We start from the raw sequence: 17,740 nt of genomic DNA, 5'->3' as shown, positions 1-17,740 counted from the left end.
GATCGGCTCCCTAATCCTCAAGCCAACCCCCCCTGATTCAGAGTCCGCTAACCCCGTAGCTAGCACATCCTTAGCATTGTCCAAACTCTGGGCAATGGTCGACGTAAGTTACCCATTCCACGGGGACCTGCCATTATGGAATTTCTTCGCTGAGGTCCCACATATTCCTCAATCAGTGGTTTCTCACTGGGCGGATGCCGGCTTCTTGACACTCTGTGATGCCTACGAACAGGAGAACTTCATTGAGTGGCCTGATCTCCCTGTCTCCCTCAGGCGCTGGCCCTCAGTGTGGTTACAATACTCCTCACTCCGGCAGAATCTTAAATCCAGATACCCAGACTTCCCCTCCATGCCTCCCGATGAACCGATGGTGGCAGAGCTCTGCTCCTTTCTCTCCTTCAGGGGTAAGGTGTCCAGGCTATACTCCCTTTTGCAGATCAGAGCAGCTCCCGCCTTCGCTAGGCTGAAACATAGGTGGGAGGAGGACCTCGGGGTCGAGATTACTGATTAGAGATGGGCCCAAATGTGTAGCCGCACTCATGATGTATCCTGCAATACTAAATTTAAGGTAATCCAATTTAAAGTGCTATACCGGTACCATCATACCCCAATAAGACTTGATCACATGTTCTGCAGCGTCCCTCCCAGCTGCCCCAGATGTGGCGCTGATCAAGCCTCTTACATCCACATGCTATGGCACTGTCCCCGCCTGACCCAATTCTGGTTGGATATCTGCTCCACACTCTCAGACATCTTAGAACACACTATTGCCCCCACCCCGCTACATTGCCTCTTCCATGACCTCCCTTGGCTGCCCCGTGACTCTAAGAAACTGGCAGGTCTCTGCATGCTGTTGGCAGTTCGCTGCATATTGTTATGCTGGCTCCTACCTACGTACAGTGGCTTAGGTCAATTACCTGTGCACACGATACTGAGGAGGCCTGGAGCGCGTTACAACACCCACATTCAAGGCCGAGAGATTTGGCAGAAATTCCGAGATTATATATGTGCCATGGACTCACCGTCAAATTCGGCATCCTCCTCCCCCGTTGGTTCCCCTTAGATGTTCACCCCTGTGAAACTTATTACACTACTCGCTGCCTAGCCCCGGTATATATCTCAGTTGACTCAAGATGTACTGCTTAATATGTATATTGCTTGTTTTTCTCTTGTTGATGGTGCCATGTGGCTCCTGTTGCTTTCTGGTGTTTTGTCAAGTCAAATAAAAATAAAAAATAAAAAACATTTCAAATGCCACTGTGGTCTGAAGGGCTATTTGCTCTCATTGGAAGTGAAGGTCAGCGCCTTTGATTTTTGCTTGTGAGCTGAGCACACCCATGCATCGTACATAGGATAAGATTCGATTGTTTTTCGACCTTGGAAGAAAGGGAGGATTCCGAATGGAATGAATAAAGGGAGGTGTGTAATACCGTCAAATAGGTAAGGTTCACCATTCCAAAACTGGACAACGTAACATGTAATTTTATTTTATGAAATTTCGTTGATCTGAACGGACACTCTGCGTTAAGCCGAGAGAATGGAAATGCCGAATATTATTTAAGTTTTACTGTAGACGATTTTATAGACTAACGAGTAAAGGTTTCATTTTCTGACCGTTATTGCTGGCTTACACTATAATGGGTTGTTGTTTGTGGCATATTACAACGACACGCAAAAACAACCTGTGTGTACTTGTCTTTGTCCCTGGCACATGGGCAGTCCAGCATCGAAATGCACGTAGTCTACATCTGGGTTCCCCAAGGTTCCACCAATGCCACATTCTACGCTTATATTTAGTTAAAATGCAATCTATGTAGTCTTTGAATTCTTCCGACAACTTCCGCATCCCATTGCGAGCTAAACGTACTCCCATAGCACTAACCTCTCAAGCAAATTGTAGACTACTTTCCACAATGTTTTCTCTTTGTTACCATTGTTTCACGTTTGTGTGCATCATTAGTTTTCACACGGTGCAGAATTAATGGGTAAATTGATCAATTATAATAAAGAATGGCTATGGAGACACATTTCTGTTATGTTTTCCACACAGCTACATCCTGCCTTTCTGCGAATGTCATTGATTCCAGATACCAATTGATGGCTTCTTTAGCCGGCAGCTGCAGCTACACTTAAATGGCTGGATGACTATGACGCTGTTTTGGGACCATCGCCCCGGGCCGATCTGCCCTTTCTCGGCACCAGCGATAAGGAGCAACCTGACATCGTTTACGGTGGCCTAGCGCAAAGCTGATGCGGAAGCCTTGCAATTCACGGTGCGTCCAATGCGCTTCTTATACCCAAAAGGAACACTGTGTGACTCACGATAAACATTTGTCGATCGAGAACAAAGAAAGAAATTACCAATGTGATTGAATATGGCAATCGTCGGATGTTCTCGGAGTGTTTATTGTGAAATAAAAGTAAATTTTAAATTGCAGAGTATTGCCATTTCCTTTAAAAATATAGTTTTGTATTCAAAATTGGGACCTGCTGTGTTGTGAGAGGATGTGTGTTGATATTCCGGGTACTGCGTCAACTGAAGTCAACACGTAGGTGATGACTGGGTAGGTTTGGCTACGCTGCCCAGTAACGTCATGGAGATAGGCAGAGAATATCGCTAGGTTTGGTGATATCAGCCTCAGGGCCGGGGGATATGATTTAGTGCCGCCAGGGCAGTTCACCTTAGGGCGATGCGGCAACGGATAAAATAAGCACAAAATGGCCACGCCCTGCTGCCTGATTCTGCATGTGTAAAAGTGAGGAAAACTACAATAAGGTGCATAGGAAAAGATTGTACAATCGATCAATGTATGCTTAAAAACACATGCCCGAACGCTCGGGACAACAATATTTTTGAGCACACTAATCCTTTAAAAAGTGTAAAGATGAATAGCACGAATGTTACACTTTAGCTAAAGGAATCCAGTGTAAAGTTTGAAAATATTGTTTACATGTTTGTATGTACTTGTGGTTTTATAAATTACTTGTAATGAGACTTATGATTATGTCTTTTATGACTAATAAAATTTGTATTTTTTATTTAAAAAATTGAATGTTTGGGGGGTTAAATCCTAGGCTGTCAAGGTCTCCCTGTCTCTCTGGAGTGCAGACTTTTCCATAAGAGCACTTATTGCCTTCTGAGTGAGATCCATGATGAAAGGGCTCCAAGTTGCCAAATGGCAGGTGAAGGACCATCTTGAAAGTCCTAATTAAATTGAGTGGTGTGAAACCAAGCATGGTGCCCGAGGTCTGTCCCTAAGAACATGCCCCAAGCTACAGATTCAAAGATGTCTGTCTGCCAGTCAAGCCCTCAAATGGTCAACTTTATCTTGACAAAGGACCTGCTTGTTGCACTTGAAAGTGAGTTTTCCTGGCAAGGTTTTAAAGCCAAATTGAAGAAATCCAGGTTTACAAATGTATTCAGAACTTTGTGTTCCTTGCTCAAAGAAGCAGGCACTGCAGAGAATCTTTGAAAACCATGACCACCTCTGAACAAAGTGGCTGGAGCTTGAAGGTCAAGGAAACCTTTGCTGAGGAGAGCAGCCTTTACCTGGAGTCAATCTGACCACTGAAGCAGAAGACATCAGTTACACGTGTAAGACCTTCACTAGCATATCACTTGCTAAGGAATGCCTCACCATTCTGTACCTATAGTGGAAAATATGCCTGCCAAAAAGCCTTGTTCATAATGAGGGAAATCTTCAAAGACTCAGTCCGCAACACTACCCGTTCATCCTGTCAGAGGACGGAGCCACACCCTCAGGGGCCTCTTGCACGTCGGTACCTGAAGCATCCAGTTCTAGGCCAGCAATGGTGGGGAGGTCTGCAGGAGATGCAATCGGCACAAGAAGCCATGACAGACAAGGAGGGGCCAGTGGAGACAAAAGCAGTGGGTACATAAAAGGGTAATGTGACTGGAGGGAGCGCTGAAGGTTGCTGAATCACACGAATCCACAAGGAAGTAGTGGTATGAGGTTGAATCAACACTTAAGTCATGAAGGAGGAATCAGTAAATTAGGGAGCAGGAAGTCTAGGAAATGCCAGAAAAGTAGCAACTAGGAGAGGGGTAGGCAGAGGCATCAGCTTTGGAATATTCTTGTATATGAAGGCATTCAGTGCCTGCAAGCGCCTAAGCTTTTGGGATCTGCTAAAATAAAGTGCCTTCCGACAATGGATAATGGTTCACAGGACGGAAAGTATGGTTGCAATGATGGGCGATCGAGCCATGGATCTTAAAAACAAGAAATCAGAGGCTACCATGTGGATGGCAACCACAGGTTAGTTGGCAAGTGTCTCAGTGTAGGGAGCAAGCACTTCACACAGGGCAGCAAAGGGTGCCTTCCCAATGAGGCACTGGGAACAAGATTCTAGCTTGGGTCTATATTGGCAGAGTCGACGCAAGAAAATCACTTCAGAGATAGAACATTCTAAAATGGCTGTTTACACGAGGCACTGTAAGATCCTTTGTAGAGAAGGGTAATATATGCCCCCAACAAATCTAGGGGACAAGCCCTCAGATGCCCATCCAATTCTTGAAACAGTAGTCCTAACAGATACACAGGATGCCACTGAGACTGTGACCGTCTTAACTGGCTGGACGGCCACCGCCTGTGGATTAGCCCTTTTTGGTTGACAGTGTTGGGTGGCGGAGGGGAAACCATGGCAGTGGCCTTCAGCATTAGCTTCCAAATTAAAGGAGGAGCCTTTGAGCCACCCCCAGTGTTAATACACGATAGGGGAAACCTCAGAGAAGCCTCTTTTTTTTTGTCCAAAACAGGGAGCCTCTCGGTTGCTCCCAGTAGCACATACTTGTGGACCACCAGCATCCCCCTAAACCAGATAGACCTTTGAAAGATCACTAGCCCAGGGTGCCCTGAAAGAAATGTCACTTTGCTGTGATGTGCGCTTTCAATGAATTCCTGAAGCTGGAGTGGACCACTTTGCAACAGAGAAGTCTTCGGATGACCGCACGCAACAGCCCATTGCAAAACCCACCAACATTCCGAGCAAAGTGAATGGTTATCATAGACCAAGAAGTGCCTGCAGAGCCAGAGCAAATAGCAAAAATACTTTGACCTGGCATGGGCAGATAGAAAAACATTAGCAAAACCAACGTCTTTGGCTTTAATGTAGGCATGGGATCAGCATTTTCAGGGTACGGTCATAAATGGTACCACCTGACCATAAAATGGTAACAACTGGAAAACATGCAGTACCTGGGAAAAATGATTGCAGTACCTTGAAAAAGCCTATTTAATACCAAAAAAGATAACCTTTTACTATGATGAAAGGCCTATGTAAAGGGCCAGAACGAACATCTTCCAATCCTTGAGGACCAGTTAGCCCAACATTCTGCACAAAAGATTAATAAAATTAGGGAAGACCTAACCCAATTTATTCTCAAATCAGACCTGTCTATGCAAAGCTTGATCAGGGCTGTACTCGGCACCCAAGGTAGAGTTAATTCCTTGACTACACTGCACCAGGAGACAACACAGCTCCTTGTGTTTACCAAAATCTCTGGTTCCCCCTAGATATATAACCACCAAAAACCACAAGCACACCATCTCCCGTTTTGCAGGACAGCAATTTACATCTATTTAATTCCTCCTTAATCAATGGTATTTTTCCATCATCATGGAAATGCTCAGTGAAGCCATCAGTGGACCTAGGGAACTTTTGACCTATATCTCAACTAACATTGCCCTCTAAACAACTAAAACGTGTGGTAGTCCCCTAAATCCTTGCCTTTGTTGAAGACTCTGAGCTACTGTAGAGGGCCCAATAGGGTTTCCCGGCCCTCATGTAGCACTGAACTTGTCATTACATCCATCATAGACTGCCTGTGAGAAATGGTTGATAAGAGTGGCTCTGGAGCATTGATCTTGTTGGCTCTTTCGGCCGCCTTTGATAAGGTGGACCACCAAATGGTGCACTCCAGACTTTAAAATTGTGGCTTTCAAGGGGCAGTCCTCAAGTGGATACCATTTTTTTTCTAATAGACCAGTCCCAACAGGAACGTTTAGGCCAATATATCTTTTCATGCTACCCTTCGACATGCAGGGTCCCTCAGGGCTCGGCATCGTCACCCATCCTATTCAGCATCTATCGCCGTCCTCTAATGGATATAATCTATCGATTCCACCTAGTATTTTTTTTACCTATGTGGACAATGTGCAGATCGTGGTAGACCTGGACCAGGCTGATGTCTCCTGGTCTAGCAAGGTCATAGAATTCTTGATTTCTATTAATCTCTGGATGGATTCAAATCCCCTAAAGATTAATGCAGACAAACAGAGATCCTGATTGTAAAAGGCAACCATATTCATTTGAATCCATATGTTTGGCTGATCACTTGTGGCAATGCCTGGAAACCCAAAGGGAAAGTTAAAAGCCTGTGCATTTTTTTTTAATAACCATCTTAAAATAACCAAATTGCAGCAGTTAACATAAGGTTTTCTCTCATCAGGAACTTTGGACACCATTTTTGTCCATTGTTTCCATTCACTTTAAAGGCTGAAAACATGCAAAGGGGCTTGGAGGTAGAATAAGGAGGTTCTTACTGTCCGTGGTGCAAACATTGATTTTAGCTCCAACATAGGTGGAATTTTACACCAACTGGCCTCTGGGCATGAGGTAGACCATTGCCTACAGTCATAGTAAGTGCAGTACATGAAATCAAGATCTGTTCTTCATACTTGGAAGGCCATGTTCCATAAACATTTAGCAGTGGCCAAGAAAATGAAACAATGAATTACACTGAGGATCAGTTTGGAAGGTATTGCCTGGCACCCAATTAGTCTGTAGATTACATTAAAAAAAAATATTGGCCTTTACTCATTTACTCACCAAATAACGGTTATGAACAAATACATCTCTTCTCATCTGGACTGAACAGTATATACATAGGTCTGGCAAACTCCATAATACTAAGTCTACAAAGTATCCAGAACGCACTGGCTAGAACATTGTTGAAACAAAAAAAAACAAGATATCACCCCAGCAATACGCTCTCTTCAGAGACTACCAATAAAAATGCAAGTACATCTTAGGAGATTGTCTTTTGTTTTCAAAACTCTACAACAGCCAAACGCCTTTCCATCGCCATCAAACTAGGACCATATATTCCAAACTGCACGTTGAGATCGTATAATGAAAGGCGGATACATTTACTAGCCTAACACAAAGAAACTTAAGGCGGATGCACATTCACAGAACAAGCAGCTAAACAATGGAACTCTTCCATCATCATTACGCGTTGTCCAATTTACTGTCTTTCGGAAACATCTGAAACCTTTTTAATCTTCCTTAAGCGACTGCATCTCAGTTAAGCTTAGCAATATTTTCATTCCATGAATAGCACAAGATACCTTTGGGTGACTGTTGTGCTCAATAAAACCACTAACATAACATATACACACCCAAACTGTTGTGTATATGTTATGCAGATCTCCCCACCAATGCTGGTTTTAACTGGACTTCAAGGCAAAGACGTGTACTGCTTATATAATCAAGTGGCTGAAGGCACAGTGGGTTAAGACATGTTTATTACACCAGTAACACATTTACAACTAAAATTAAGGAATTAACTCTCAGAAGGCTGCTTAGAAAGAACAGTGGCAGGTCAAAGTTTGATGTTGCAGTTTCAAAAAGCTAGCTCAGAGATTCTAGGAGAATGTGTTCTATTCAGAGAGGGACCAATAGTGCGTAGGAACGACCATGGGAATTAGCATGGCAAATGGATGTCAATGAGTGGGTAAATAACCCCACACACAAGCTTTGTGCCCCTCCTCCGATCACATCTCCCTCCTAGTTGTACTTCAATGCAATCGTTTTGACTTATGGGTGGAGCTTCAGCGCCACCTTATAGCAAAACTAAAAATGGTGCCAAACAGAAAGCTGCAATGATAAAATTCGAAGGGCAAACAAATGGGTAAACAAAGTGCATGCTGGCAAGCGCCCAATCCAGCAGGGCAGAAGAAATGACTGACTGGTGAAGCCAAGGGCTGTATCCAGAGGGGCTACGCCTAAGCCATGCATGTGTCCACGTCATCATTAAAACAAAGTACACGTTTTTTTGTCCTGACAAAGGTTTCAGTCCGGTCCTGATTGGACGAGCTATCCCCAAAGTATAGGAACGAGAGACAGGAGTGTGTCAATTACTGCATGCAGACAGGGTGTGGCTTTTTCATAATCAACAAACCTTAACCACCAGAAAACCTGGCCTGCAATACGTTTAACATGTATGTATACATAGATAATTTAGGGGTGCAAAGGCCAACCCCCACTAACTGCTGCCCAACAGAGTCCTCTGTTCACAGACCTTATTTATCAGTCAAAGAAAATCAGCGTGATATGAAAAACCGAAGGCACAAAGGGGAGCTAGCAGCTTAAGAATTTAAAATGATGGTCCTGCTTCTCTTCCATAACTGCAATAGGTTTCATTCCTGGACGTTTGACGAAGAGGTTTCAGGAAGCAGATCACCCGACTTGCTGGTAAGCATATGCAGATATTTTGGGCTGTGTTTATTTAATTTTTTTTTTAAAGTTAGGCACCCGCATATAGTTATTTCGTGTATGCACGGCTCATACAGCAGCAGACCGCCACCCTTTTCTACATTCCTCGGTGCATAGGAGCCCCCGCTGAATGCTGTACAATGCACACAGTTTTAGCACAAAACTACTGGGTTAGCGAGTTCTTACTGGATAATCTGCAGAAACAACAGCATGCTACATTTCAAAGCTTGACAGAGTGCAGTAAACAAGTAGAAAAATGAATTATTACAGCTTCAGAATCGAGCAACTTTATTATGCAATTCTTATTTAAAGTAGAAATAATTAGTTGTATCACCATTATCATAAGCCATTTCATTGGTCTGGACGGCCTGAAGAATTTTCATCCTTATTACTTCTATTTTTGTTTTGCTGTCCTGAAGCATTTGCTGAGCTGTGGCCAGAAGCTTCCGATCCTATTAGGATACAAATATTTGTAAATGTATAACCACTGCAGTACACTAATAAAGACAAGGTTTTACCTACTTAAAAAAAAAAAACGTAAATATTGTTTTGTGTACTTTAGTCATTGCATAAGTGTTAGAAATTAGACATTTGATTGAACATTAGGTGGCTGGCGATATGATCCCCGGAAAATTCCATTATTTAATTTTCTTCACATCTCTGCTTTACAACACAGCGATAATGGTTTCCTTCTCAGGAGGTTTTGCTTATATTTTGCATTGTTTTCAGTTCGTTATTTTGTACGTGTTCATACTCGTATTATTACGCATGTATTTGTTAAATGTTTTCACTTCAACATTTTCCCTCACCTCATCAGGCCAATTATGTACACGAAAATAAACATACACGTAGACACTTGGTGTAGAGAAAGCATCTCCACTACTGAAATAGGGCATGGGGACACAGCTTTGAACTTCTGTGAGAGGGAAGGAATATGGGTGCAGGCTGTACAGACTACAAATGGCGGGATGTTAACACTTCTATACAGTAGGAGATTACTTGTGGGGGGTGTAATTTCATTCAAGAGATGGAGGACTGGAGACAATGGTCCCAATTCACAGACGCGTTTTACACTGGTAAACCCCCATTGGCAAATGCTCTGTGAATTAGGCCCAATGTGTCTACCCTTGGTGGGAGGGAGGACATCAGAGAAAGGGGAAAAGGAGCAAGAAATCTTTAGGGGATGTGGGCAAACTGAGAACGATATCAGTATATTCTAATATACTGGGTTGCAGGCTGTTTGCCACCAAGCACATTCTCTCCTTGCTCACATACAATTATCTTTGGAGCACTGCTTAGATTGGTTAGCAGCATGCAGAAACACGGACCCAGGTTGGACCCTTTGGTGACAAACTCTTGATAGCTCTGATAAAAGGGAACTGCAAGCGGGCTGTCGGGTGTAATGGGTTAATTATAACGAATGATTCAATAATTAAGGGACATATAAACAAAGAAAAATGACAAATAACGAAATTGTTTTTTCCACCTCCCAAACCTCAATTTCCCACGCCTAAATAACCCACCCCAACCGTTTCCCCACAAGATGTAACCCTTACAGCCCCACATATATTTTCGTTATTTTTTTTGATTATATATATTCATTCGTTATTGAATTTTCGTTATAAAGACTATACCGGTCCAAGGTATTAAAAGAGTAGTGCTACTTGAAATTCATGTTACAGAGACTCGCCGTACAATCTGGAGCTACAATCAGTTGGACCACAGAAAAACAAAACAATCAAGAATGTAATGAGCATATCCAGAACCATATCGCTATCCCGCAGTAATTTGAACCATTTGAATACTTATTTCCAGAATATTTGCATGCAGAAGCCTAGAGCACAAAAACAGTTGTGTGGACCCATGGAGAGTCCAGCTTAACATACATTACAACCACAGAATACTATGTAGTACCTAGGCAGAAAAATAACTTGGGAAGGACTACAGGGCCAAGAAATGTTGGCACATGTATGGATATATGCTTCCAGCCTTAAACGACTGTTATGACGTCAACGTTTGTTAACTGTGTGGAGACTTGATCAACTGTTTAAAGTCGTTTACGTACACATTTCTACCATCCAGTCAGAAACATGAATTCCTTAACTTTAAATACAGTTCTGTCTTCAGGCTTGGAATCCCAAGTGCATTGATATATTTTTTTAAAGTTCTCAATAGAAAACGACTTGCAGCCTATCCACCCATTTTTGGTCCGTTTCGCTAGACCAATGAGCAGGTGAGGCTCAGGCTCCAACCCCGGAACAATCGTCCTATGTATAAACCATTGCATGTAATTAACACTACTAGTGTAGGGTGACCCGATGTCCCGGTTTTCCGGGGACAGTCCCAGGAAATCACCCTCCATCCCAGTGTCCAGGGAGTTTTTTAATTTTATAAAGCCTGTCCCGGGTTTGCAAGGGTGGGTGGCTACGGTCCTGGTTTTTGCCAGGACCAGATTTCGAAATCCCGAAATCGTGTTCCTGAGCGAATGGGTGCGTGAAATGTTCTCTTCACGCCCCTTTTCCCTCCCCCTTCTCCACGGTGCGCTCCTCCAATGAGAGTAATGGGTCTGTGAGTACATCCCCTCACTGCCTCCAGCAACAGGCCAGCGACATAGAAGGACTACAGTTTTATTTTTATTTACTTTAGTCTCACTTCTAATGTCTATGGCCTGTTCCGTTTTCTTTTTTTTTTATCTGGTCACCCTACACTAGTGGCACATCAATGTGTGAAGTTGGGCGAGTCACGTGTGAATCTATGAAAGTTGCAGAACTACACTAACAGGTAAAGACACGGTCAATCCATACTTTTTCTCTATGAATTATCTGTACACCCACTCTGCACCTCAATGTATTAAAAGTGTGTTTTTCTATGGAGCATCACTTACATTTCGATGCACATATTCGTTTTTATTTCATACTGCGCCAGCTCACCACCGTAGTAGTCTCAAAGCATGCAAACCTTTTCAGCGTTAAGGTGCATTAGGCTGTGGAACAGCAGGATCTTACTCTGTTTAGGATGCATTTACCAGAAAATGGTGATATAGGAAGAGAGATGTGCTGAAGTGAGATCTGACGCAGATCATAAGGAGGTATGTAAGCAGGTGATCGATAGGTGGTGATGGCTGAATTGTAAATTTATGTAAAGTCTGGGTGCGTGAGGGGCTCGAGATGAGCTAATGCGATCCCAAGGATATTATGAGCATGTTGACCAGGGTCATCCCAATGGATGGTTGTTAGGCAAAGTTTGTATACAGTACCCTCTGGGAACACTACAAACAACTATGACTACAGGTATAGGCAACCCAACCTTTGGTATATGCTTGTACTATACAGTTTTGGTAGCGTGTTGAGCAGCCAGGCTTATCGCAAGAGGGGAAATGTGAGCTGTAGTGGAAATACAAAGATTCACAGTTACAGGTATTCAAATAAACTCTTACACTCAAGGTTTGTTGCATAAACAATTTATCAGTCAGTAATAAAGCCTTATTTAACGGAGCAATAGAACAGTAACACACAAATATGCTTCAATACTGTACACTCTGAGTTTCTGAATCAGATGGCCCACAGATACAACCTACACACACAGGTGATTTCAGTAACAAGGGTGCTGGGGACATTAATATCTTACTGTTGTCATTCAGAATACTCTTAAAAAGTAAGTAAAAGGCAAAGGTTATTAGAATACAAGAAATTACAAATAGTCATAAGCAGGGCTAATACTTTCAGATATTACTTAGAAGAGTCATTCAATTCAATAGGCTAAGCCAGAGTTAATAGGCCAAAGTCTTTGTATAGGATGCAGCACTTCAGGTAAGTATATGGAAAAGTCTTTGCACAAGTTCTTTGGAGTCTTTGCGAACAAGAAGAATCAAATATAGTTCCACAAGCTGATTAGGCTTGTGAGTTGCAGAATTTACAAGAACTTTCACAGTAAGAGGTAAGTTCTCTTAGGCTAATTTTACAGTACCTTAGTAAAGAAGAAAAAGATGCAGCTGAAGACACTGTTCCTGTGCAGCTCCGCAGATCTCACTGTTCCTGGGCCTCAGTCATGGGGACAAGAGGGAGGACGTCTGGGGGACTCCTGCACTGCGCTAGCACCGTCCAAGCTGGCAACCGGCAACTCCACTTTCAGTGGCTGTTTCGAGTTTCAGCTCCTTGCTGTACAGCAAATAGCAATAAGCGCGGATCCTGGCTGTCAAGGTGGACTTTCCTCACATTCGACGTCCTGCACTCAACTGAGGGAGGGGCGGGTGGAGTCAGGCCTAGTCAGTCCTGCTTCGTGGGAGTCCGGAGGATCTTCCAAAAGCTTTCGGCTAGTTTACAAGCAACGCACACAATCTGGTGTCCCTCTCCCTGGCTCTACGGTTTCCTGCAGCAACTCTGAGGAAATTCAACCAGCTCCGAGATGGGTGTCCAGGTGGTTTACTTGGGAGTTGATTGGTCCTACCAACTCAAAGGGAGAAGTCGTCCTTGCAGGGCTTCTCGGTCAATGTAAATTTGGCGATTCGGATCTGCAGCAGGGCTACACCGGGCAAACCAATGGTCCAGGAGTTGCAGCAGTACTCTTCAAGCTCTTCTTCGGTTCCTTCGTCCAGTGGTCAACCTTCCAAACCAAGAGGCTCACCTTTTATTCAGTTCTCTCCCATTCATTCCAGCCTAGCTGCCACTCACCCAGCAGGGTGGCTGTCCTTGCCAGTCAGTCAGCCAGCTAATCGCCACAGAGTGCATTTGGGTCTCCTAGAAGACCAAGTACATGGAGTTTCGGGGACCTCCCTCACTTCCTGCCTAACCCAGAAACTCTGGAGCCAGAGGCGGTCTTCAGTCCTGAAGCCCACCAAAGGCGAATGAAAAAAGGGGCCAAACCTGGTTTGGCACGCAGAGAAAAACTCTAGAAGGACCTTTGCACAAAGAAATGGCTAAAAAAGAAGACCAAGGACCATTTTAACAAAGGAAGCTTCCGTGCCATTTTGAAAAACACGGCTCCCATGATTTAACGTCACCAGAGCTGCAAACAGTTCGCCGTCAGGGTAAATCATAGTAGTTCATTACAAAACCACTGCCACCAGCCATTCTGAGAGGAAAGGGTAACGTGAATGCTACATGAGTAACTAGTCACAGGGGATACTAAGTAACCCCTCCAGCACTCTATTGGAAGTTAGGGTGTGCTGGGTCTAGAATTTTACAGAACTAAGTGAAGTCAATTTCACTCCACTGTTCTGGGAAACAGCAGTTGATCCCAGAGAAGGTATTTAAACCTTGGGAAATCTGAAAGACTTCCATGTGTCACTGTACTGAAGGTGCTTTGTGGCACAATTGTAAAAGATGCTTATGGAGTTGGTTAGACACCATAACCAAAAAGAAACAAACAGAAAACACATTGAATTGAAAAGTCCCAAAGTTTAGCAAAAGAGCTGGAGGGCTCCAAGGTGGGAGGGATTGGCACATTTTTGAGAATTCTCCCAAACAATGGGCCATTTCTTTTTAAAGGCCTAGATAAATTAACTGCCCAAAGTAGAGGACAAAAGTCCTAAGCAGAGTGTCGCTCATGTGAAAAATAAATGAAGCATTTATAAAGAGCAAGCAAAGTCAATCATCTAGTCTTGGATCTGGACCAGGTATCTCGAGAAGTGGTGGAGCACCAGCACAGATTGATGGCGATCTGATTGTCACCTGTAGAAGTTTAAAAAATAGTTGTGTATGGGGAAAGGCGGTTCATCATAGGTCACAAATCGGCATTAAAATCCCATGGGGAAGGCATGGAGCCTTGAGGGGCTCAACAATGTTGGAAGATGGACTTCGAGAATAAAGAGCCAGTGTAAAAAAATAAGGTGATGAGGTGGAGTGCAGAGACAGAAATGCCAAATTATGTTTTCAAATGTACAGTTATTGCTCAGCACGTAACACAACCTATCCATTGAGCTGCCAATTCACAGCAGGTCCTGCAAACTCCATGTACGAAACTTCTAAGCATACACTGCAGGGATTGAAATTGAGATACGACCATGAGCTAAAAGCAGCTCCTGGGTATTGAGCATCAGTTGGCAGTCAGGAGCTACCTCTGGAGAAAAAGGAGCTACTACACAGTGTGCCACAAATCTAACTTGCACATGCCATTCAAACACTACTTTTTTGTCCAGGATGTATGTTCCATTACGCTTTAAATGTCCTTTAGAATTGTCCTTCATTAGTCTTTATCCATAATCACAAAACATACATATAACATATGTTTGTGGGAGGCGTGGCTGGAGACCATGCAGTGAGGACGTGTTCAGTGCCGGCTCCTTTACTAATCCATTCATCCGGTCCTCTTCTGGAGTTTGTAATCCTGCATTGCCTCCCACCGTCTTGGAGGGTGGTGGCTAAGTGTGCCCGAAGTTTGGGAGCGTTGCAGCGCCTGGATGTGCGATGTGATCCTGTGGGCTGTACCATGCCCTCACAAGAGGACGAACTAAGATGGCTGCCATTCCTTTACTTGGGGTGCTGGGATTTACACTGCAGTGAGCGGTGGACACCCGCAGTGCGGTTGCAGGAGCGCAACAGACTGCGCCACAAGCTGCCCCATGGACCCATAGGACTGTTGCTGTGCATTGTGACAGTTCGGCTCTGGTGGTGGAAAAGAGGGACTGCAGGGGAGGTGCGACTTCTGCAGCCTCAGCAGCGGCTGAGAGAGGCAAGGCCCTGGAAGTCTGCGCCTGTGATTGTGCCCTTGGACTGCCGTGGTTGTGATCTGCTGCATCACCCCCGCAGCTCTATGCTGCTCTGATCTCTAATGTGCCAGTCTGTATGGGAGAGCAAACTGATGACTTGAGGATCCCCTGAATGCTGGTGCTCGCAGTGTGTGCCTGCCTGGACTCATGTTTTCCTTGGCATCCTTTGATTTGCAGGCATTGGGGAATCCCTTTTTGATCTTTACATGTGGATATTGCCGCTCCAATTCATGCCTCTGGGAGGTGAGCGACCCCACTGTGTACACGCAGGGCTGGAAGATTGCTTTGAAATGCATGCCATTATTTATGCTCATTAAATATCTTGTGCTCCCCTCCTGCTTGGAGATTGCCCCTTCTGGATTTGGAGACCTGCACAGCTGTATATTTGGCTGCACAGATTGCTGGAAATGCTTACAGGCAAGAACAAAAGTGGATAGAAGGGGTCTATTAGGGAGTACTTTACCCCAAAAACAGTGCAGAAAGATCCTGCCACATGAATGGGTCAGCCTGGACAGCAGCACTCTGACCCTTTGGCGGCCCTGCGCATCTCAATTGAAACTAAAGTGGACGAAGTTAAGATTGACCTTAGCCTGTTGCGTCAAGATGTTCGCTCCTTATCTGAAGAGGTGAAGAAAAATGAAGAGGCCATGGCTGAACACACCTCCGCCACTAGCAGGCTAGATGGAGTGGTACAGGATTTAGTGAAACATAACACTGTTCTATAACTATGTGCTGAGGGACAATCCCGATGCAACAATAGCCACGTGCTAGGCTTACCAGAGGGTGAAGAGGGATATGATGCCACTACGTACATTGAAAACATGATCACCCAGGAAATTGTCTGAGGGTTTTTACTGTTGAGCGTGCACATCGATCACGGCAACCTAGACCACCGCCTGGTGCCAATTCACAACCTGGCATTTCACAAATCCTCAATTTTCTTGATGGGGAGCTGATCCAACATTCTAGGCGGGGCGCGATTAGACACAGTAATGCACAAGTTGCTATTTTGACAAACACCCCCCCCCCCTCCTGATTACACCTCACTGGTCCAGAAAAAAAATGAACAGGTTCGTCCCGTCAAACGAAAGCCTGCGTGCACTGGGACTCAAATGCTTCTTTACCCTGCTAAGCTTAAGGTGATCTACAAAGGGAAAGCCCTTTTTATAAACCGCTGAGGTTAATAGCTGGATGTACCACACTGGTCTGGTGAATAGATCCGATGGCGACCTAGATGAAGGACCTCCGAAAAACCTACAAGTACTGGTACTTTTTGGCTGGCACGTGGCAGTGATTTTGAATAACGGTACATTAAGGTCACGCTTATTTGCTGTGCACTGAAGTCTACTGATACAAGTTTGTTTGCGCGCCAGAGGGGCCGGGCCGACCCTCATGGCGAGGAACTATCTAGTGACCGCACAAAATTGCCCAATTAGGAGTGCAATACACATTGTGGATGTTTCCGCCTGCTGTCCCAACAATGGAGTTTCATCGTGTGGAGGCGGGTCTGTGAACAGCAAGTTGTTATTGAGCTAGTTTGGTACCAAGATTGCCTTTGTTTGGGGGTTTTGTTTGTATGTGCTTGGTTGGTTGTTTGGCGTTGTTTAGAAGGCGAGATTAACTGGCGTGAATCACTTTCATGTTGGGACTGTGGGGCCTTGTGTGATTTGGAATATATTTACTACAACACATTTGGCCCGTTCCGCCTCTAGGCAGATGGAAATGACGACGCTGTGTTGGTGCTGAGTGGTATGGGTTGGATGGGGTAATTACTCTATGCGTGATAAGACGCTATTAAAAAGGTGCTGATGTGAAATATCAGGTTTCAATATCTATTTGAGACGCAACAAAATTGTGTCCTACTTACAAAGGAAGATCTTGATAGCTCTGGTGCATGAGACCCATTTGCTGCCTGCAGAGCAGCGGGGGGGGGGTAGACAGTTTGGGGTGGGTGGGCTCTGGATCTACCTACTCCAGGTTTGTAAGGGGCAACATGATGGATTGATGGTACGGCCCCTTTAAGATTAATAGACAATGGCAGGCAAAGAAAAAAAATTGTGGTGCATGGCCGCTTTGAACAGAGAGGTCTACGTAGTCAACTCAATCCTCTAACCTTGCACAGGCCGCATATTTTAGGGCGCCGAGTAGTAGGCTGGCACGTATGAGAGATGCAACCTTAATATGGCATGGGGACTTTAACTGCGATCTAAATCCTATAATGGATAGATCCAACTACGTAACTGCGACTCCTTACCCTGCAGCGTTGGCTCTGAGGGACCTGTTCAATCGCTTGTATGGCGATCCTTAAACACGGACTGTAGATGTTACTCTTTTTACTCTGCTCCACATAGGGTGTACACTAAGATAGATTACTTTTTTATGGGTGAAGAGGGGATACAAGAGTTCCTTGAAGCAACGTATTATGGTATGCCAACATTGGATCACTCAAATCGCTGGTAGTGCAGGGTGGTAGAACCCTGGGCAGGGGTTCTGTCGCCATTTCCAACATGGAGGATG

General features: G+C 44.4%; 1 protein-coding gene across 1 annotated transcript in view; it reads right to left on the bottom strand.

Annotated features, from left to right (window-relative positions):
* Nucleotides 1-17,740, bottom strand: part of PKN2 (protein kinase N2) — a 1,791,501-nt gene that overhangs the window by 1,342,199 nt on the left and 431,562 nt on the right. Inside the window, exon 4 of the mRNA XM_069641740.1 lies at nucleotides 8,852-8,969. Within this exon, the coding sequence (XP_069497841.1) occupies nucleotides 8,852-8,969 (118 nt within the window). The remainder of the gene's footprint in view (nucleotides 1-8,851; nucleotides 8,970-17,740) is intronic.

Source organism: Ambystoma mexicanum, chromosome 1q (assembly GCF_040938575.1).
Source record: "Ambystoma mexicanum isolate Mex_15411 chromosome 1q, UKY_AmexF1_1, whole genome shotgun sequence".
NCBI lineage: Eukaryota > Metazoa > Chordata > Amphibia > Caudata > Ambystomatidae > Ambystoma > Ambystoma mexicanum.
The sequence above is the reverse complement of the archived record's forward strand: the minus strand, read 5'-3'. Positions and strand labels throughout refer to the sequence as shown.